Below are 18,146 nucleotides of genomic sequence, written 5' to 3' on the forward strand. Positions count from 1 at the left end.
CCTATCTAGCTCCATGAATTGTTCTTGAAAATAATGATTGGAAGTTGAAGAATAATTCTAAAACATTCTTTCTTTTCTCTCTAAAGAAGGATTTACCAAATAAAAGCTTAAGAGAATGCAAGAATGATTTTCAAGAATGCAACAAGAGTTTTCCCAGTAACTTTTTCTCAAAATCTTAAATATGCCCTGATTTGTTATGGAAAAGAGTTTTCTCATTTTCAACTATAATTTATAATTAAATATGCTCTAACATTTTATGTTTAAAAACGAAATAACATTCATTTTTAAGAAATTTAGAAAACATATTTTTTTTATGTTTCTAATTCAAAGTATAAAATTAAAGAATTCGTAAATTCAATTTTTTTTTTATATTGAAATTGAATACATATTTTTTGATTATAAAAGAGCCTTAATCTGTTATTCACGTCAGACAATAATTATGTTGGCCGACGCTGAAGTGACAACAGATCATTGAAGTTTCACCTCTCATAATTGGAGGTTGCACCCCCCAATGATCTGTTATCATATCAGCGTCGAACAATATAATTGTTGTCTTACGTAAACAACAAATTAGTTTTGGATTATAAAATATATTTTTTATTTTTTAACTCAAATTTTTTTTAAATAATTGAATATCTCATTATAAAATATAAAACTTAATTTTTTATTTTTTTATTTTATACTATAAATTAGAAAAAAATGTTTTTAATGATAAATATTACAAGTTTTTAAAACATAAAATATTCTTGATAGTAAAATTAAAATTAAAAATTAGGAAATTGTTTTGTTGAACACGTAGTAGAGAAATCCTGTATCCTAAAATTGCTTCACCTTCACGTGTAAACTCTTGATAATTACCTCCATTCTCTAACAATTTTAATCTAAATCATTTATGAATTTGTGCTGGTTTGTCCATTATGCATGCGTTCGCAAGACTCGTGCATTCCCGACGGTTACAGCTTCGGAGGTGTTTGTCCGAAACAAATTCACACACTCTCTCTCTTAGGTCCTTGTGTTCTTCCATTCAATCTTTGGCTTTCGGATTCATTCGCATTCGCCGATTTCCCTACGAAGATTCTGATTAGGGATCGAGTGGCTTCGACTTGTTCTTCTTCATCAATCATCGTTGATTTACAGGCAAGTGCACTCGGGAGAGTTGAAATCTTGTTTTCAAAAAGGAATTATTCTGGTTTGCTTTGGCGCAATGCACATGTACAGACTGTTTTCGTGTTATTCTGTATAGGATTCCTATTTCTGGCATTGCGATTCTATTATCCTTTGCTTAGCAATCACGGGGGATTATGAGAATGCATCACTCTTCATTGTCACATTTGATCTGCATTTAAATATTATTTGTTGTTAAACATCTATTGACTCTCCTATAATTTTTTCATACTCTTTGAACGAGTTTAAAATCAGAATGTTCCATAACTTTTGAAATTATTTGAACGAGTTTTAAAAAAAAAAAAAAATCTCAAAACGGATCAATTTAGCATCTTCTTACTGAGAAAAGGGGAAGAATTTGCCATGTCCTATGGTTTGCACTTTGACAAACTTGCTGTTAAAATTCTGCATAGTTGCAGTAGACGTCCTAGTATTCAATATAGTTTTTACTTTTGCAGCTCCTATCAGAAAGGCAATACACGCTTTCTTGTATGGTGTACTTTCATGCTATTTAGTATTTATGCTTAATGACCCACCTAAGGAGTGCATTTGCATTGGACAGAGATGGACATCTCTAGTCTCTTAACTTCTGCTGGTATCAATATAGCATTTTGTGCGGTGTTTATATCACTATATTCTGTTTTGAGAAAACAACCTAGCAATTCAAGTGTGTACTTCGGGCAAAGGCTTGCTCAGTTACGTTCAAAGGAGGGGGACGGTTTCACCTTTGACAGACTTATTCCTTCTGCTAATTGGATAATAAAGGCCTGGAAAGCATCTGATGAAGAAATACTTGCTTGTGGGGGCTTGGACGCAGTGGTTTTTCTCAGGACAATTGTTTTCAGGTGATTGCCTCTTGCATCTTAAACATATAAGATTGGAGGTTGTTACATGCCTGCTTTGTTTATGTTGTTTTTTTCAATTATAAATGCCGATCTTACTAGTATTTATTTTTGCATAGATGGGTGATATTTTTAATATGTAGTTCTGATCTATCAGAAACTTGATAAAGTTAATAATTGTGGTTCCTTTTTTCCTTGTGCACCAGTTGTTGTCTCACTGTTTGATTTTAAAGGTTTATCACTATGAACTGAAAACTCTTTGTGGACTTTAGAGTTCTGTTAAAAGTGACAAACTGTTTTCCTTCAATTGATGTAAGACTTGTAATTAGTGTTTAATCCAGCTTTTTACATACTTCCAGGGATTTCATCTCTCAAAGGCCTTCTGGGCCAATTTTGAAGGGTTTAAAGTGTGGGTTCCAAGGAGGCTCTTGAAGTGTAGTTTAGAATCATGCTTTTGTGGTCTAGTTGATCTAGGGTGTTTGCTTCCTGTTGAAGCAGAGAGAAATTTACCTTGTACAGTGAAAACAATATGGTAAACCTAATGTGGTCCCCCACCATTTGGGTCTAAGGGTGAAGGGGCTCATGATGCTGCCACAAAAGCCCATTCGGGGTTCCTTGGGTGTGCCTGACCCTATTAAGGTTGGTCTAGCCCCGGGTTAACCCTCAGTAAAAAGCAGCTGGAAAATGATATGGCAATGGGCAGTTCCTTATAATTCACAATTCTATTGGTTGTCAATGTCAACATCCCTGTCAACAAAGTGAGTTTGACTTTTGGCTCTTCCAAATTCCCATTTGCGAAAGCTATTTTTATGGAATGATGGAGGCAATTCTTTATAATTCATAATTCTAATGGCAGATGATGTCAAAATCATTGTAAGCAAAACAAGTTTAACTTTTTCATATTTCAACAGTTTTGCACTTAAACTGTTTTTACAGTCTCATCTATGGTGTCAATTGACCATCCTAACCCTCCAGAGCTTCAATTATTACTATGTGACCATCCATAATCATTAGCTCGTCTCCCACTTCCACTAGTTGTGTAGGCACGACATGCTACAACCTCCTTAAAGGCATTCTTTTTTGGGCTATAGAAAAAAATAGGGACTATCGTCACTAGAGTTATGCTAAGAATGAACAGCAACAATGACATCTTAAGCCTTAATTCCACTAAGTGGAGTTGGCTAACATGGATTCTAGCTTGCTAGTCATCTCTATCTAGGGTTGTATCTTCTATGCTAAGAATGAACTCTGATAAAAAAAGGATGTCACTGTTACATGTCTTTTGGTTGCTCTGGAGTTGTTTTCTTTGAGGTTCATAAACAATTTAAACTCCATTGGAAGATATGTGAATGTTCAAGCTCTTTGTACTATATGTTGTATCTTCTCTCTTTCATGAATTATATGTACATACAGTTCCAACACTTGTTGGTATTAATATAGAATTCCTTTCCTTATGGAATTAATGTATAATATTTGCTTCTGTATTTAGGAATATTATAATATTCTTCAGATCTATTCATAGAGAAATCATTTTATAAAAAATAGCAATAAATCTTCAGAAGGTTGACTTTCCAAAACTGTTCAGTGCAAATTGTGTATTATTGGCCTCACCTACCCCATGCTGATGGTGTAGTGCATTATCAAGGCACCAAAGCTACCAAGGTTATGGTAACTGTCTACATTGTGGCCACACTCAGCCTACGGCAAGGATAAAATCATTCTGTCCAAACATTGTGGCCACATCCAATGTGTTGTGGCAATTGGAATTCTGCATTTGAATCTTCGTTCCTCAGGTTATGGTCTCTTCCGGTGTCCAGTCAACCAATAGCCTTTCTTTAGATTTCCCACTTACTGCCATTAATAGCAAAAATCTAAGTTGGAAGGTATTTCAGCTCAAAATTATATCAATCAAAAACAAGTTTTGTAATAGAATATGCCAGCACAGAACTATGGATGTCACATAAATTAGTGCAGTTGTGGTTTAGTTACACGTAACAGGCTATAGCCAGGGAGTATGCATGTTTCTTCCTTTCAGTAATTGAGAGTAGTTATAGTCTAGATACAAGGTCGCTTAGATCAGGTAGTATTTCTGCAAATATTAATGCAAGAAAGAAAAAGGGACAAGAAGCATTTAAACCGTTCTAATGGACATCAGTAGCTACTAGGACACAAGCTTATGCCTACAAAAGTACAAATTTAATAGACAACTGCAAATGATTGCATTCTTGTTTAAGTTGTAAATTACCTTATTCTTGTAATCTTTGTGCTCTCCTCCCCCCACTCCTTTGGAGAAAAAAAAACTTACTTTCTTTTTCTTCCCTTTATTTCATGAGGTATGAAGCACCTGATACTGGAATTTTTGTGCTAGGAAAATTTATGGAATATTACTTTGTTTTTGAGATTTGATAAACCTCTTTATAGCTTCACCTTTCACCTTCATCTTTAGTGAGGAATCATTTTCATGTTGTTTGATTAGCAGTTTTACTCACTATAGCCGCTGCATTATTTTTTGAACAGTATTCGGATATTCTCCGTTGCTGCTACAATTTGCATTCTCCTTGTGCTTCCATTGAATTATTTTGGAAAAGAGATGCAGCACCACCATATCCCTTCGGAATCACTGGATGTATTCACGATAGTGAATGTTAAAGAAAGATCACAATGGTATGAGTTACATCAGCAAAATGCTAGTTTAATCACTTTGAATATGCAGTTTTCTCTAGAATCTCAACTGTAGTCTTGCTGACATTCTGTATTTGTTTACAGTAAATTAAATGGGTTGCTGTAGCCTCCTAGAACAAATTGAATGTTTCCTGCTGGATTTTATGCCTGCAAGGAGATTATATGAGTTTGCTTGGGCATTTGGATATTTTTACTTTTCCAGCTAGGAGCAGACTCTAAAAACAATCTCCTTTCGCTCCTTTTGGAGCATGTGCTGATAAAGGAGTTACCAGTTCCCTGATTACTACTTAATATCTCTCCCGATGATATTCCCTTTCAATTTCACTTAAGTTAGGCACCAGCCAAAAGAATGACCTATGGGTTCAAGGACTCTGCAAACTTTCAATGTGAACTATACTTGATAACTGTTTTCTAATTGACTTTGTTTCCATTTCATTCCTGATTTTTGTTCTACTCATTTGTTTTCAGGCTTTGGGCCCATTGCCTTGCATTATACATCATATCCTTCTCTGCGTGTCTTCTTCTTTATTTTGTAAGGATCAACCTATTGTTTTATATCTAAATCTAATATTATTCTTTCAATGGGTCCACACCAATTATCTGATCTTGTTTTGAGTTGATGAACATGAAAGATTCTTGTAGCAACTTAAAATCAAAGTAAGTTGAATTGCTTATGAAGCTGTTCTTCTTTGCTTCAGGAGCATAAAAACATCACAAAAATGAGGTTGGTGCATATTACTGGATTTTCTCCAAGTCCGAGTCACTTTACAGTTCTAGTTCGTGGTATCCCTTGGACTCCAAAAGATTCATACAGTGATTCAGTGAGAAATTTCTTCGGAAAATATTATGCATCGAGTTATTTATCGCACCAAATGGTTTATAGGTCTGGTATAGTTCAGCAACTAATGGTGAGAATCTGCTTTGGATAATTTGCAAATGATTGTATGAATTTTTTTCACATTTTCAAAAATTTATTATTTTTGGGCTTTAAACGCTCTATGGGGATCTCTGGACCATTTGACAGTCAACAAGATGAGGCCAAGCCAACTATGTGATAACTAAATATGATAATCAGTCATAATTCTCTTTTTAAGATACCTAACCCGGCTGCCTGCATTCATTTTTTCATTTTATTTTGGAACAACTTATTGACTCTTTTAAGTATTGGGCTGGATATCCCTCTCCATCCATGGAAAGAAGACAGATCTCAATCCTTGGTGATTGCATGGTCCCTCTGTGTTCTACTGTTGTTGCATTTAACGTGGGTTTCCAAACTATGATGGTCGTATGGAACTATTTTATTGGTTGTTTTCATAGGTAACTTTTTTGTTTTTTTGGAATAATTGAAGGGCATCAATAAGATCCATCCATTTACAAAAGAATAAGTCAAACTCCTTATAAGATCTGTGTACAATTTCATGCTGAAGATCCATATGTAATGGAATATGCATTTCACGTGTCCAATTTAATTTGTTATGCTGGAAAGATATCCATGTTGAAATGCTGGGGCTCAACTGTATCATTCACTTCTATCATCTTGTTTCCTCCTGTCCTCATTTTCTGAACTTATTTATACCGCTCTGTGATATCATCAATCTTTCACGTTTATTATGTTAGTAATATATTCTATTGTGCTGGATTGTCCTCCTCTTGAACCCTATGTCACTATTGTTAGACACACACACACACGTATGTCAGGAACCCTAATGTTCTATAAAGGGATTCCTTATTAATTTTGTATGGCAGTTAAGTAGCAATTGTACCTTACAAGCTGCTGCTCATGTTGTACTTTGTAATTGGCTTGGCGCCAACTTCAAAACTGCTGCTGAGATTAGTATATAAATAGCTAATCCAGCCTAATGAAGGATCATTGAAGAATTATCCAGTAAATTCTGATCTCTCCCTCAATTTCTCTCCCTCTCGATTCTTCTTTATCTCTCACTCCCTTATGTTCTCCATCTCTCAATTCTCTTCTCATTTCTCCCTCAATTCTGCCCTAATTCTCTTCAATTGAAGGGAATTAGCTCTGCCTGATCTTAGAACCTGACAATTTGGTATCAGAGCTGTTCCTTGGCCTTCAATTGCTCATGCTTGTGAGATTCTGCCATGGCTGACAGTATAAGGATGAAACAATTCGAGCAACAACTGCAGCAAGTAAACGCGATAGTCTCGGATTTGTAGTTGCGCGTAAATTTGCTGGAAGCTAGATCCAGCAGAAATCACGAGGCAATTCTTACACTCAATCGGAAGTTTGATACGCTACCTCGGAGGTTTGAGTTGATGGAGACAACTTGGAAGGCCTAGCAAGGAAGTTTGAAGGATTTTTTATGATGTTTTCTAAGACGCCTCAAGGAAGTATCTCTCTTGAATTTCCTCCTAGGGAATGGACTGATCCAATCCTACAAGGAGAGAGTTTTTGACTTCCTACATGGTCTAAACTCAGACCTCGATGTGGTAAGAGGCAGGCTACTCCGGACAAAATCTTTTCCATCCATACGAGAGGTGTTTGTAGAAGTAAGACGAGAAGAAAGTAGGAAGAAGGCGATGTTATTTGATTCAGGACATTCCAACAATGAGGCTTATACTTCAACCTGAGCCCTAAATATTTCTCGAAGGAAAACACCTATTATAGCTAAAGGAGAGACTCCTAAAGAGAAACAGTGGTGTGACCACTGCAATAGGCCTTACCACACTAGAGAAACTTCCTGGAAAATTCATGGAAAGCCTGCAAATTGGAAGCTAAGGAATCAGAGGAAGAGAGACAATGAACTTACATGGTAGAGGTTGAAATAGGGAATTCAACAAACTTCACCTTAACAGCAGATCAATTGGAGGCTTTATAGCAACTACTAAGCCAAACCAAGGTGATTGAATTTGAAAATCTAGAGAACCCTAATCTGATGGTGTCCCTAGCAAAGCAAGGTAATGCTACATACTCCCTTGTGTCTCAAAAATTTCCTACAAGCTATTAGATCATAGACACTAGAGTATCAGATCATATGATAGGTTCTCTTAATATGCTGTCCAATTATGAACCTTGTGATCAAAACATTAATGTTTTTATGGCTGATGGTACAATATCCTTTGCGAAAGGAAAAGGAACAACTTGTGTAGCAGGATTAACTCTTAAATCAGCACATGTACCTGATTTAAAGTGTAATCTGCTATCAGTTAGCAAACTAAGGAAAAAGGCTATTTGGTGACATTCTTTCAATCCTATTGTGTTTTTCAGGACTTATTCTCAGGGAAGATGATTGGAAATGCTGAGGAGAAAGGAGGACTCTATCAAACTCCAAGACTTGATCATTCTACTACATTTAGGTCACTCATTCAATCTTCTTTATCTATTGTTTCAGAATCATAAATAATGCTATGGCATTAGCGTTTTGGACATCCTAGTTTTGATTATCTTAGAATTTTGTATCCTTCTTTTTCTAGCAATAAAATTCAAGATTTCCATTGTGAACATTGTATTCTTGCAAAACATACCAAGAGTCCTCATCCTAACCGTATCTATACTCCTTCAAAACCTTTTCATTTGGTCCATAGTGATATTTAGGGGCCAACTAGAACTCCAAATCTCACTAATACTCTATGGTTAATCACTTTCATAGATGACCATATGAGGATAAATTAGGTTTTCCTAATGAAATACAAATCTGAAGCTTATCTTGTCTTCAAAAGGTTTCATCAAATGGTGAAAAATATCTTGCAAACATCAATTCATGTGTTGAGGACTAACAATGGCCAAGAATAGTTTTCTAATGAGTTCTATAAGTACTTAATTGAGCATGGTATCATTCACCAAAACTCATGCCCTTATAGCCTCCAACAAAATGGGACAGCTAAAAGGAAAAATCGCCACCTGCTTGAGACAACAAAAGCCCTAATGTTCACTCATTCAGTCCCAAATTCTTATTGGGGAGAAGCTATTTTGACATTTGCTTATCTCATCAATAGGCTTCCTTAAAAATTTCTAAAGTTTAGGACTCCTCTAGATGTTCTTCTTGAAGCTTTCCCTCATCATGCTCGAGTCCTAAACTCCCTTACCCCTAGAGTGTTTGGGTGTGCTATTTTTGTTCACAAGAATCAACCCACTCAATCCAAACTTGATCCTAAAGCTCTCAAGTGCATTTTTGTGGGCTCTCTCCTACTCAGCAAGGGTATAAATGCTACAATTCTATTACCCAAAAGTTCATTGTTTCTTGTGATGTCTCTTTTATCGAGAATCATCCATTCTTTCAGGATTAGTCTCAATAAGAGAACATCACTAAAACAGAACACCATTAGGACCCAACGATGCCTATTTCAGATTGTTCCACTTCCTTACCTACATCTATTCCTGATGGTGAATCATCCCATCCTATACCTAAATGTTGTCAAGCACCTATTCCTATTGTCCAAAATGATCAAGGGGGAGAGAATAAGGAAAACGAAAATCAAGAGGATGATCAGGTTCGAAGTAAACCACCATTGGTGGTTTACTCAAGAAGACCTTGTGACCCTCAGCCAACCATATTATCTGAACCAAGGTTAAGTCCAGAAAGAACAACTACAAGAGATGCTAAGGTTTCTAACAGGGAAGAAGACAGAGGAAGGAAGGAAGAGCATGATCTGGATATTCCCATTGCTCTAAGGAAAGGGGTCAGATTCTACACTAAGCACCCTATTTCCAATTTTATGGGATACTCAAAAATTTCTCCTCAATTCAGATCGTTTACCGTCAGTATTGATGACGTGGTTATTCCTAAAGATATCTATCATGCACTACAGGAGAAGTGGAGGGTAGCAGTCATGGAAAAGATGCAAGACTTGGAGAAAAATGATACTTGGGAGATAGTGAGACTGCCAGATGGAAAGAATACAGTAGGCAACAAATGGGTGTTCATAGTGAAGTACAAATCAGATAGAAGAATTGATAAGTACAAGGCAAGACTTGTAGCTCAAGGTTTTACTTAAACTGAAGGCCTTGACTATGAGAAAACATTTGCACCAGTGGCTAAACTTAACTCTATTCGGGTGTTATTATCATTGCCAGTAAACTTGGGCTGAAGACTACATTAGTTAGACATAAAGAATGCCTTCTTGAATGGTGAGCTGGAGGAAGAAATTTACTTGAGGATACCCCATGGTTTTGAAAAAGAAGACACAAGAGGAAAAGTGTGCAGGCTGAAAAAGTCTTTGTATGGCCTTAAGCAATTGCCTAGGGCATGGTTTAAAAGGTTCAGTGACACTCTAAACTAGCTTGGATATAAGCAAGGGCAGGCATATCACGCTCTCTTTACAAAGACAAAATTTAATGGAAAAAAGACTATCCTAATAGTCTATGTAGATGATATAATCATCGTCGGAGATAACACTTAAGATATTAAGAAATTGAAGCATCAATTAAGGGAGGCATTTGAAGTAAAAGAGTTGGGAGAATTGAGATGTTTCTTTGGCTTGAAAGTTGCTAGAAGCAATGAGGGTATTTTCATATCACAGAGAAAATACACTTTGGACTTGCTAAAAGAAACAGGCAAGCTCAGGTGTAAGCATGCAAGTACTCCTCTAGAGCCTAATTGGAAGAATAAAGAAGAAGCTAATGAAGGATATCAAGTTGATAAAGGAAGATTTCAATGCCTAGTGGGAAAATTAATCTACCTATCACGTACATGGCCAAATATTGCGTATGCAGTAAGCATAATCAGTCAATTTATGCACTCTCCAACCAAAAGACATCTTGAAGCTACTTATCGTATCCTAAGGTATCTCAAAGGAACACCCGAGAAACGGCAACTATTTAGGAAAAGCAAAGAAAAAGGAATAGGGAGTTATGCAGATGGGAATAGGGTTGGATCCATTGAGGATAGCAAATCCACATCAGGGTATTACACCAAGCTATGGGGGAACCTAGTCACGTGGAGAAGCAAGAAATAGCAAGTTGTTTCGCGCAACAGTGTAGAGGCTGAATATAGAGCTATTGCATAGTGCTTTTGTGAGGTAATTTGGATAGAAAGATTGATGAAAGATCTTTCTATGCCCGAAACCTCTCCTAAGCTACTTTATAGTGACAACAAGTCAATCATAAGTATAGTAAATAATCCAGTACAACATGAATGGATGAAACATGTTAGGATTGATAGGCATTTTGTTAAAGAAGAGATAGAAAAAGGAGATATAAGCTTGACTTATGTTCCTACTGAAGATCAAGAAGCAGATATCTTGATCAAGGCTATGCAAAAACAGGGATTTGAAGTGCTTAGAGGCAAGCTGGGAATAATGGACATTTATTCACTAGCTTGAGGGGGAGTGTTGGAAGATAAAAGAGATAAGGAAGAGAACGGATGAATAAGGGTCTTGGACGTGTGAAAGGATCACAACAAGTTGAACTACTAGATAAAGAAGGAAAAGGATGAAAGTAATCTTGGCATCAGCTAAGGATATCCAAGTCATATCAATCCAAATCTGTAAATTAGATAAATAAATAGTTGTTGTTATCTATTTCTATAAAATAGGAGAGATTATAGGAGATTTTTTAGGAGTTTTCCTGTATATAAGTCTTCTTAAGTTAATGAAGTAGCCTACGGGTGAGAGAGTTTAACTTCCCCTAACTAATTCTTTCATCTTGGTATACAACCCTTCGTTCCAACGACACCTAGAACACCTAAGAGCCACACTAAGGGTCCTTAGATTTGACCAACTATTTTTCAAGAAATTAAAGTGTTCCTTTGCACAACAACATGTGGAATACTTGGGGCATGTAATATCTAATGCAGGGGTGAGCACTAATCCAAAGAAGGTGGCTACTATGAAGGCTTGGCCAAGACTAATTAATGTGAAGGCTTTGAGGGGGTTTCTAGGACTAACAAGGTACTATTGAACAAATGGAGAGGGTGTTTGGTACAAGTCCTTGTTCCCTTTCTAATGGCAATAGGGAGATCGAGATCACTTAGATCAGGTTGATTACACATACTTATGTTAGGTTCAAGTGTAGGTGTAGGTGTAGGTGTAGGTTTGATGGAGGATGGATTAGGTTCATAAATAGGAATGTAAGATTCAGGACACGGTTTAGATATTGTAGCCTGTATAGGTGGATGAGTTGGTACCTTTCTCCTTGAATACACCTGGGGTGGACCAGAAGAAGGTTGCAAATTTTCCTCGTGTATCATGCTTTGTGAGTCCTGTGAGGTAGAGTCTAGAGGAGGCAAGGAAGAAGAAGGAAGATTAGGGAGGAACAAGTCTTTGTCTCTATCTTTTAAGAAGGCAGTCTCCCCCTGAGGGTAAGGATGGTTAAAGTAGGAACTTTCGTCCACAAAACTTACATTAGCTGAAACAAAAAACCTCTTGGTAGGAGGGTGAAAGCATTTATAGCCTTTTTGAGTGGAGAAATACCCAACAAAGATACATTTGAGAGCCCAAGGGTCAAATTTGCCTCTATTAGGGGTGTGGATATGAACAAAACTTAGACAACCAAAAACTTTGGGAGTGAGACCATTAGAAGTATTGAACCCAGGAAAGGCCTTGGTGAGGTGATGAATCGGACTATGGGAATCAAGACTTCTAGAAGGTAGCTGGTTAATAAGATATGTGGCTATTGAGGTTGCTTCTCCCCAATATTGTATAGGAACATTATTGTTGAAGAGAAGAGCTCTTGTAATAGCTAACATTTCCTCTCAACCACTCTATTTTGTCGAGGAGTATGAACAAAAGAAGACTCATGGATTATACCTTTTTTTTGGAAGAAAACAGACAAGCTGTTTAAAATAGTCTCTAGCATTGTTTGACCAAACTCTCTTTATTTCCACCCCAAACTAAGTGTTAATCATGTTATAGAAAATTGGAAAAATTGTGCACACTTCGGATTTAGCCTTTAAAACGTATAACCAAACCACCTATGTGCAATCATCCACAAATGAGACAAACCATCGAGCCCCTTAGATATTAGGAATAGGAGAAGGACCCCATATATTACTATGAATAAGTGTAAATGGAAGAGAACTTATGTTATTATTAAGAGGAAATGAGACTCTCCTATGTTTTGCAAGCTCACACAAATCACAATGAAATTCCCTAGCATCTAATCCCTCGAATAATGAAGGAAACAACAATTTAAGAACCCTAAAAGATGGATGACCAAGACAAAAATGATGGAGCCAAAGCCTATCTTTATTGGACTTAACTAAGAATGATATAAGGGAAACACTCCTTTTATCAGTCTGTCCAATAAGGTCTTCAGGATAGTAAAGTCAATCCTTTTCCCTAGCATGCCCAATCATCCTCCTTGGGTCCTGTGCTTGAAATTCACAAAAGGAGGGATAAAAGATGACATGGCAGTTAGCATTAGTGGTTAGTTTTTGAATGGAAACAAGATTGGTGAAATGTTTAGGGACATAGAGAACATTCTTTAGGACTAGGTTATTATTTATAAGGACATCTCCTTGGCTAGCTATAGTTGTTAAAGATCCATCAGCCCTAGTTATTTTCCTTATGCTAGAACATGGTGTATAGGATAGAAACCGGTGTGAAGAAAAAGTCATATGGTCTGCATCTCCGAAGTCAAGTATCCAAGTGTTTGGAAGGGTTACATCTAAAGCATGAAAGGTAAGAAAAGAGGAAGATATACCTGTGAAGGCTAGAGTGCAAGTACTTGTCCTAGGTTTCTTTTCTAGCGTCCCCAACAGATTCCTTAGCTTCTGAATCTCCTCCCGATTTAGCTCCATTGTATCTACTTGATCTGGAGCTTTTCCTTCAGTAGACTACTAACAATTGGCCACGTATATTTGCCCTTAGCCTTTTTGTTGTCCACCCTTGGTTAGTTTACCATGAAGTTTCCAGCACTTCTATATGGTATGCCAAGGCTTCTTGCAGTATGTGCACCACAAGGTGTCCCTGTTCATTATTTTGGATGAATCAGAAACCTTCCTGTCCTCTCTAGGTTGTTTCTCTTGGCCAGAACTCCTCAAGGTTATGAGTGCTGAACCATCTGTAAGAATAGTCTCAAGCATCACCCCTCTTCGTCCTTCCTCTGCACGTACAATTGATATTGCCTCATTTAGAGAAGGCAAATCCGCCTTTCCAAGTATTTGGACTCTAACTACATTAAACTCCAAGTTTAGACCTGCAAGGAAATCATAAGTCCTCTATTTTTCAACAAATATTTTCTGTGTAGCGGCATCTTCACTGCACTTCATCTGAATGCATTAATAGTGGTCCGATTCTTGCCACAAAGTTTGTAAGAGATTTGCATAGTCGATGATAGATCGAGATCCTTGCTTGGTGGCTACTACTTTGGTCCTGATCTCATAGATCTGAGCAACCTCATGTACCTTAGAGTAAGTGAGCTTCACAACATCCCGAATCTCCTTTGTAGTCTTTAGGAACATGACAGTTCACTAATCTCGAGCATCATGGAATTCTAGAGCCAGGACATAACTGTGGAAATATAGGAGTTGTCGATTTGCTGAAGATAAGGAAGGCGGAATTATAGGAAGGATAAAGAGATAAAAAGGAGAAGAAGATAAGTCAATGATTAAGTTTAAATTGTATTCCTAAAAATAAGAGATAGTTAGTTTGTATTTTAAATAATTTAAGTATCTTGTAAATAGAGTAGACTTTTATAGAGAGTAGGTATCTTGTATTCATGTATTTATACACCCTTTGCTGAGTGAATGAAGTGAAGTTCTTCTTTTCTCCCAAATGTTTTCTATATGGTATCAAAGCAAGATTATTTTCTTTCTGATTACCAAACCCTAAAGAAGTAATAGCAGATCAGCCGTGACCCCACCACCCTCTACCCGGAACTGCAAACTCGCTGGTACTCACAATGGCCGACAGAAGCTCTAGCCAATCCTCCTAGATTATACCCCTACCGAATAGCAATCCTGTAACCATGGACAACAACAACATGTTTGCCATTATAGGACACAAACTTAATGGTCAGAACTATCTCCAATGGTCACAATCAGTGTTGATGTTCATATGCAGCAAGAGAAAGGATGACTACTTGACTGGAAGCACAACAAAACCTGAGAAACAGAACCGGGGTTTAAGGCTTGGAAGTCCGAAAATAACATGGTGATGTCTTGGCTCGTCAACTCTATGACAACCGAAATAGGTGAGAATTTTCTCTTTTATAACTCTGCACAAGAAATTTGGGAGGCTGCTAAGGAAGCTTATTCTCATATTAAGAATACTTTTGAATTATTTGAGATAGAGAGCATGCTTGATGATCTAAAACAAGGAGATTCTCATGTGTAACATTACTTTAACTCCTTAAACAAATTTTGGCTTCAATTGGATAAGTGTGATACTATCCAATGGAAGTGTACAGATGATTCAGCAAGATACAAGCAGATTGTGGAAGAGAAGAGACTATACAAGTTTCTTATAGGTTTGAATAAGAACCTAGATGGAGTGAGAGGAAGAATTCTTAGTACAAAGCCCTTGCCTAGTTTTAGAGAGGTGTTTGTAGAAGTACGAAGGGAGGAAAGCCGGATGAAGGTCATGCTGAAACCTACCAACCCAGCCTTGGAGCAATCAGCCTTAATCACCCAGGGGAGCCATCAAACTTCATCTAAACAAAAAAGGGGTCGTCCTTGGTGTGATCATTGTCACAAGACAGGACACACCAAAGAAACTTGCTGGGAAATTCATGGGAAGCCACCTGATTGGAAGCCGGCACATGAAAGAAGGAGTAAAGGATCCTTAGCCTCCACTGAAGAAACCACAATAGCTTCATCAACCAATGTTTTCAGCAAAGAACAAATTGAGTGGCTTTAAAATATGTTTGGAAGATCTCAGATTACTCAGCCTCCTACTTTGGCATCTGGTTCTATAGCTCATAAAGGTAATTCCTTCCATGCCTTGATTGCTAAGGGTAATTTTTCTTCTATTTGGGTTGTTGATTCAGGGGCTTCGGATCATATGACTGGAAATAACAATCTCCTAACTGGATTTCAACCATGCCAACAAGATTGGGTGGTGAAAATTGTTAATGGATCACTATCACAAGTTGCTGGAGTAGGTTTAGTGGTTGTTTCTATAGATCTAACCTTACATTCAGTATTTTTGGTGCCAAATTTAGATTGCAACCTATTATCAGTTAGTAAAGTGTCAGCCGATCATAATTGTGTGGTTAAATTCTCACAAAATCAGTGTGTATTTCAGGATCGGATTTCGGGGAGGACAATTGGTAGTGCTAAGGCATGTTCGGGACTATATATCCTTCAAGAGACTACTTCCAGCAATAAACTTGCTTCGATTAGCAAGTGTTCCTCCTCTAGACCCTCTGGTTATCTCTCTAAATTTCATTCTAGCAATAATAGTGCAATTATGTTATGGCACTATAGACTTGGACATCCAAATTTTGTTTATCTTCAAATGTTATTTCCCTCATTATTTGAGAATCAAGATCCACATATGTTGCAATGTGAAGTTTGTCAATTCTCTAAACATGTTCGAAATACTTATCCTAGACAATCCTATACTCCATCTTACCCTTTTTCCTTGATTCATAGTGATGTGTGGGGGCCTTCTAGGGTTAAAAACATTACTAGGGCTCGGTGGTTCTTCTCCTTTGTTGACGATCATACCCATCGTACTTGGGTATTTCTTATGAAAGATAAATCTGAAGCTAGTTCTATCTTCCAAATGTTTCATTCAATGGTGCAAAGACAATTTAATGCCAAAATTCAAATCCTAAGTACTGATAATGGCAAAGAATATTTTTGTGGAAGCATCTGAAGTTTATTATTGCTGTTTCTGTTTTATGTTCTGTTATATGTTTATGTTAGTAGTTAATTAGTTATTGTTGTGTTGAGGCGGTGCCTCTTTCGGTTGTAATAAGCTGTCTATTTAAACAGCTTATGTACTCTCTTTCTGATTAAGTTTTTCAGTAGTTTATTTCATTCTCTCTTTGGTCTCTCGATCTCGCTGTTATCACTTACAGCTTCGTTTAGATCCTAGGGTTACATTTACATGGTATCAGAGCCATATTGCTCTAACCTAATGGCCTCAGCTTCCTCCTCACCTCTTCGATCTTCTTCCTCCTTATCAACCGCTACTCAGTTGGAATTTTCAGCAGTCGCCAAAGCTTTCAATTATATCCCGATCAAACTCGATTCCAGTAATTACATATTTTGGAAAGCACAAATTCTTGCCACGGTTCGTGCGTTTGATCTTGTGCCGTTTCTCAACAAGTCATCTCCTCCGTTAAAGTTTTTGCCGAATTCCGAAGGAGGAGAAGCTGTCATCAATCCAGAATACCTGCACTGGATTCGATCAAACCAACTTCTGCTTGGGTGGCTCTTCTCCACCATCGATAAAGAGGTGCTTGCGCAAGTGATTCACTGTGAATCATCTGCTGAGGTATGGATTTCATTAGAAAGCTTATATTCTCGTCAAACAACGGCTAAGTCTTTCCAGCTGAAACAATAATTAAGATCTATAAAGAAAGACTCTCTATCCATCAATGATTATATCCTAAAGATTAAGACAGTAGGACATGCTTTGGCAGCCATTGGAGAACCATTAAACGACAAGGATTTGCTACATGCTATCCTCAACGGATTAGATCAGGAGTATGATACCGTTGTGAGCCTTATAACCTACCAAATGGATGATATAGATCTAGAAAAGGTTCAATTCTTGTTGTTGATGCATGAACAAAGGTTATCGGTAAAAAATGCACCTAATCCAACTGCTGGAAATTTTGATTCTATGTCTACTATGCATGTAAATGTGGCTTCAGTTCCTCCTACACAGAATAACAATTTTGGAAATACAAATAGAGGAGGATACAATCCGAGAGGAAATGGATTTGTTAATAGAGGAGGAAATGGAAGAGGTCACGGGAGATCATAAAAGAGAGTGTATTGTCAACTATGTGGAAAACCAGGCCCCTTTGTAGACCGATGCTATCATCGGTTTGATAAAACTTTTCAACGTATGCCTAATCAAGGTTTTGGAAGGTCAAGTAATGGAAATCAGACAGACTCTAGAGCTTACATGGCCTCCTTTAGTGATTCTAATGGAGCCTACATGAATGATACGGGTTCAATACAAGGATCTCACTATGGTAGTCCTTCTAATCCTACCCCTTACCTATCTAATAACTATGTTTCTCAGCCTAACTTTTCAGATCCTGCTTGGTTTGTTGATTTTGGGGCAACTAATCACATTACTTCAAATCTAAACAATCTCTCCTTGCATTCTCCATATACTGGTGGAGATAAAGTTGTGGTAGGCAATGGTAAGCAACTTCCTATCACACATATTGGTACGAGTTATCTACAATCCACACCTAATTCAAATGTTGTTCTTTCCTTACCTAAAGTTTTACATGTCCCGAATATGCAGAAAAAATACTTAGTGTGTCTCAACTTACTCATGATCATAATGTTGTGGCTGAATTTCATTCGGATGTTTGTTTTATTAAGGACAACTTTCAGACGGGTGCTACTTCGGGGACATCTTAAG

The 18,146-nt window shown here is 37.2% G+C and overlaps 1 protein-coding gene across 1 annotated transcript in view; it reads left to right on the forward strand.

Annotated features, from left to right (window-relative positions):
* The first annotated feature begins 896 nt into the window (after nucleotides 1-896).
* The window catches only part of LOC127812470 (CSC1-like protein RXW8), a 69,173-nt gene continuing 51,923 nt past the window's right edge, over nucleotides 897-18,146 (forward strand). Inside the window, exons 1-4 of the mRNA XM_052352865.1 lie at nucleotides 897-2,009; nucleotides 4,524-4,670; nucleotides 5,157-5,220; nucleotides 5,387-5,596. Of these exons, the coding sequence (XP_052208825.1) occupies nucleotides 1,729-2,009; nucleotides 4,524-4,670; nucleotides 5,157-5,220; nucleotides 5,387-5,596 (702 nt within the window). The 5' untranslated portion in view covers nucleotides 897-1,728. The remainder of the gene's footprint in view (nucleotides 2,010-4,523; nucleotides 4,671-5,156; nucleotides 5,221-5,386; nucleotides 5,597-18,146) is intronic.

The sequence above is a fragment of the Diospyros lotus genome, chromosome 11, assembly GCF_014633365.1.
Source record: "Diospyros lotus cultivar Yz01 chromosome 11, ASM1463336v1, whole genome shotgun sequence".
NCBI lineage: Eukaryota > Viridiplantae > Streptophyta > Magnoliopsida > Ericales > Ebenaceae > Diospyros > Diospyros lotus.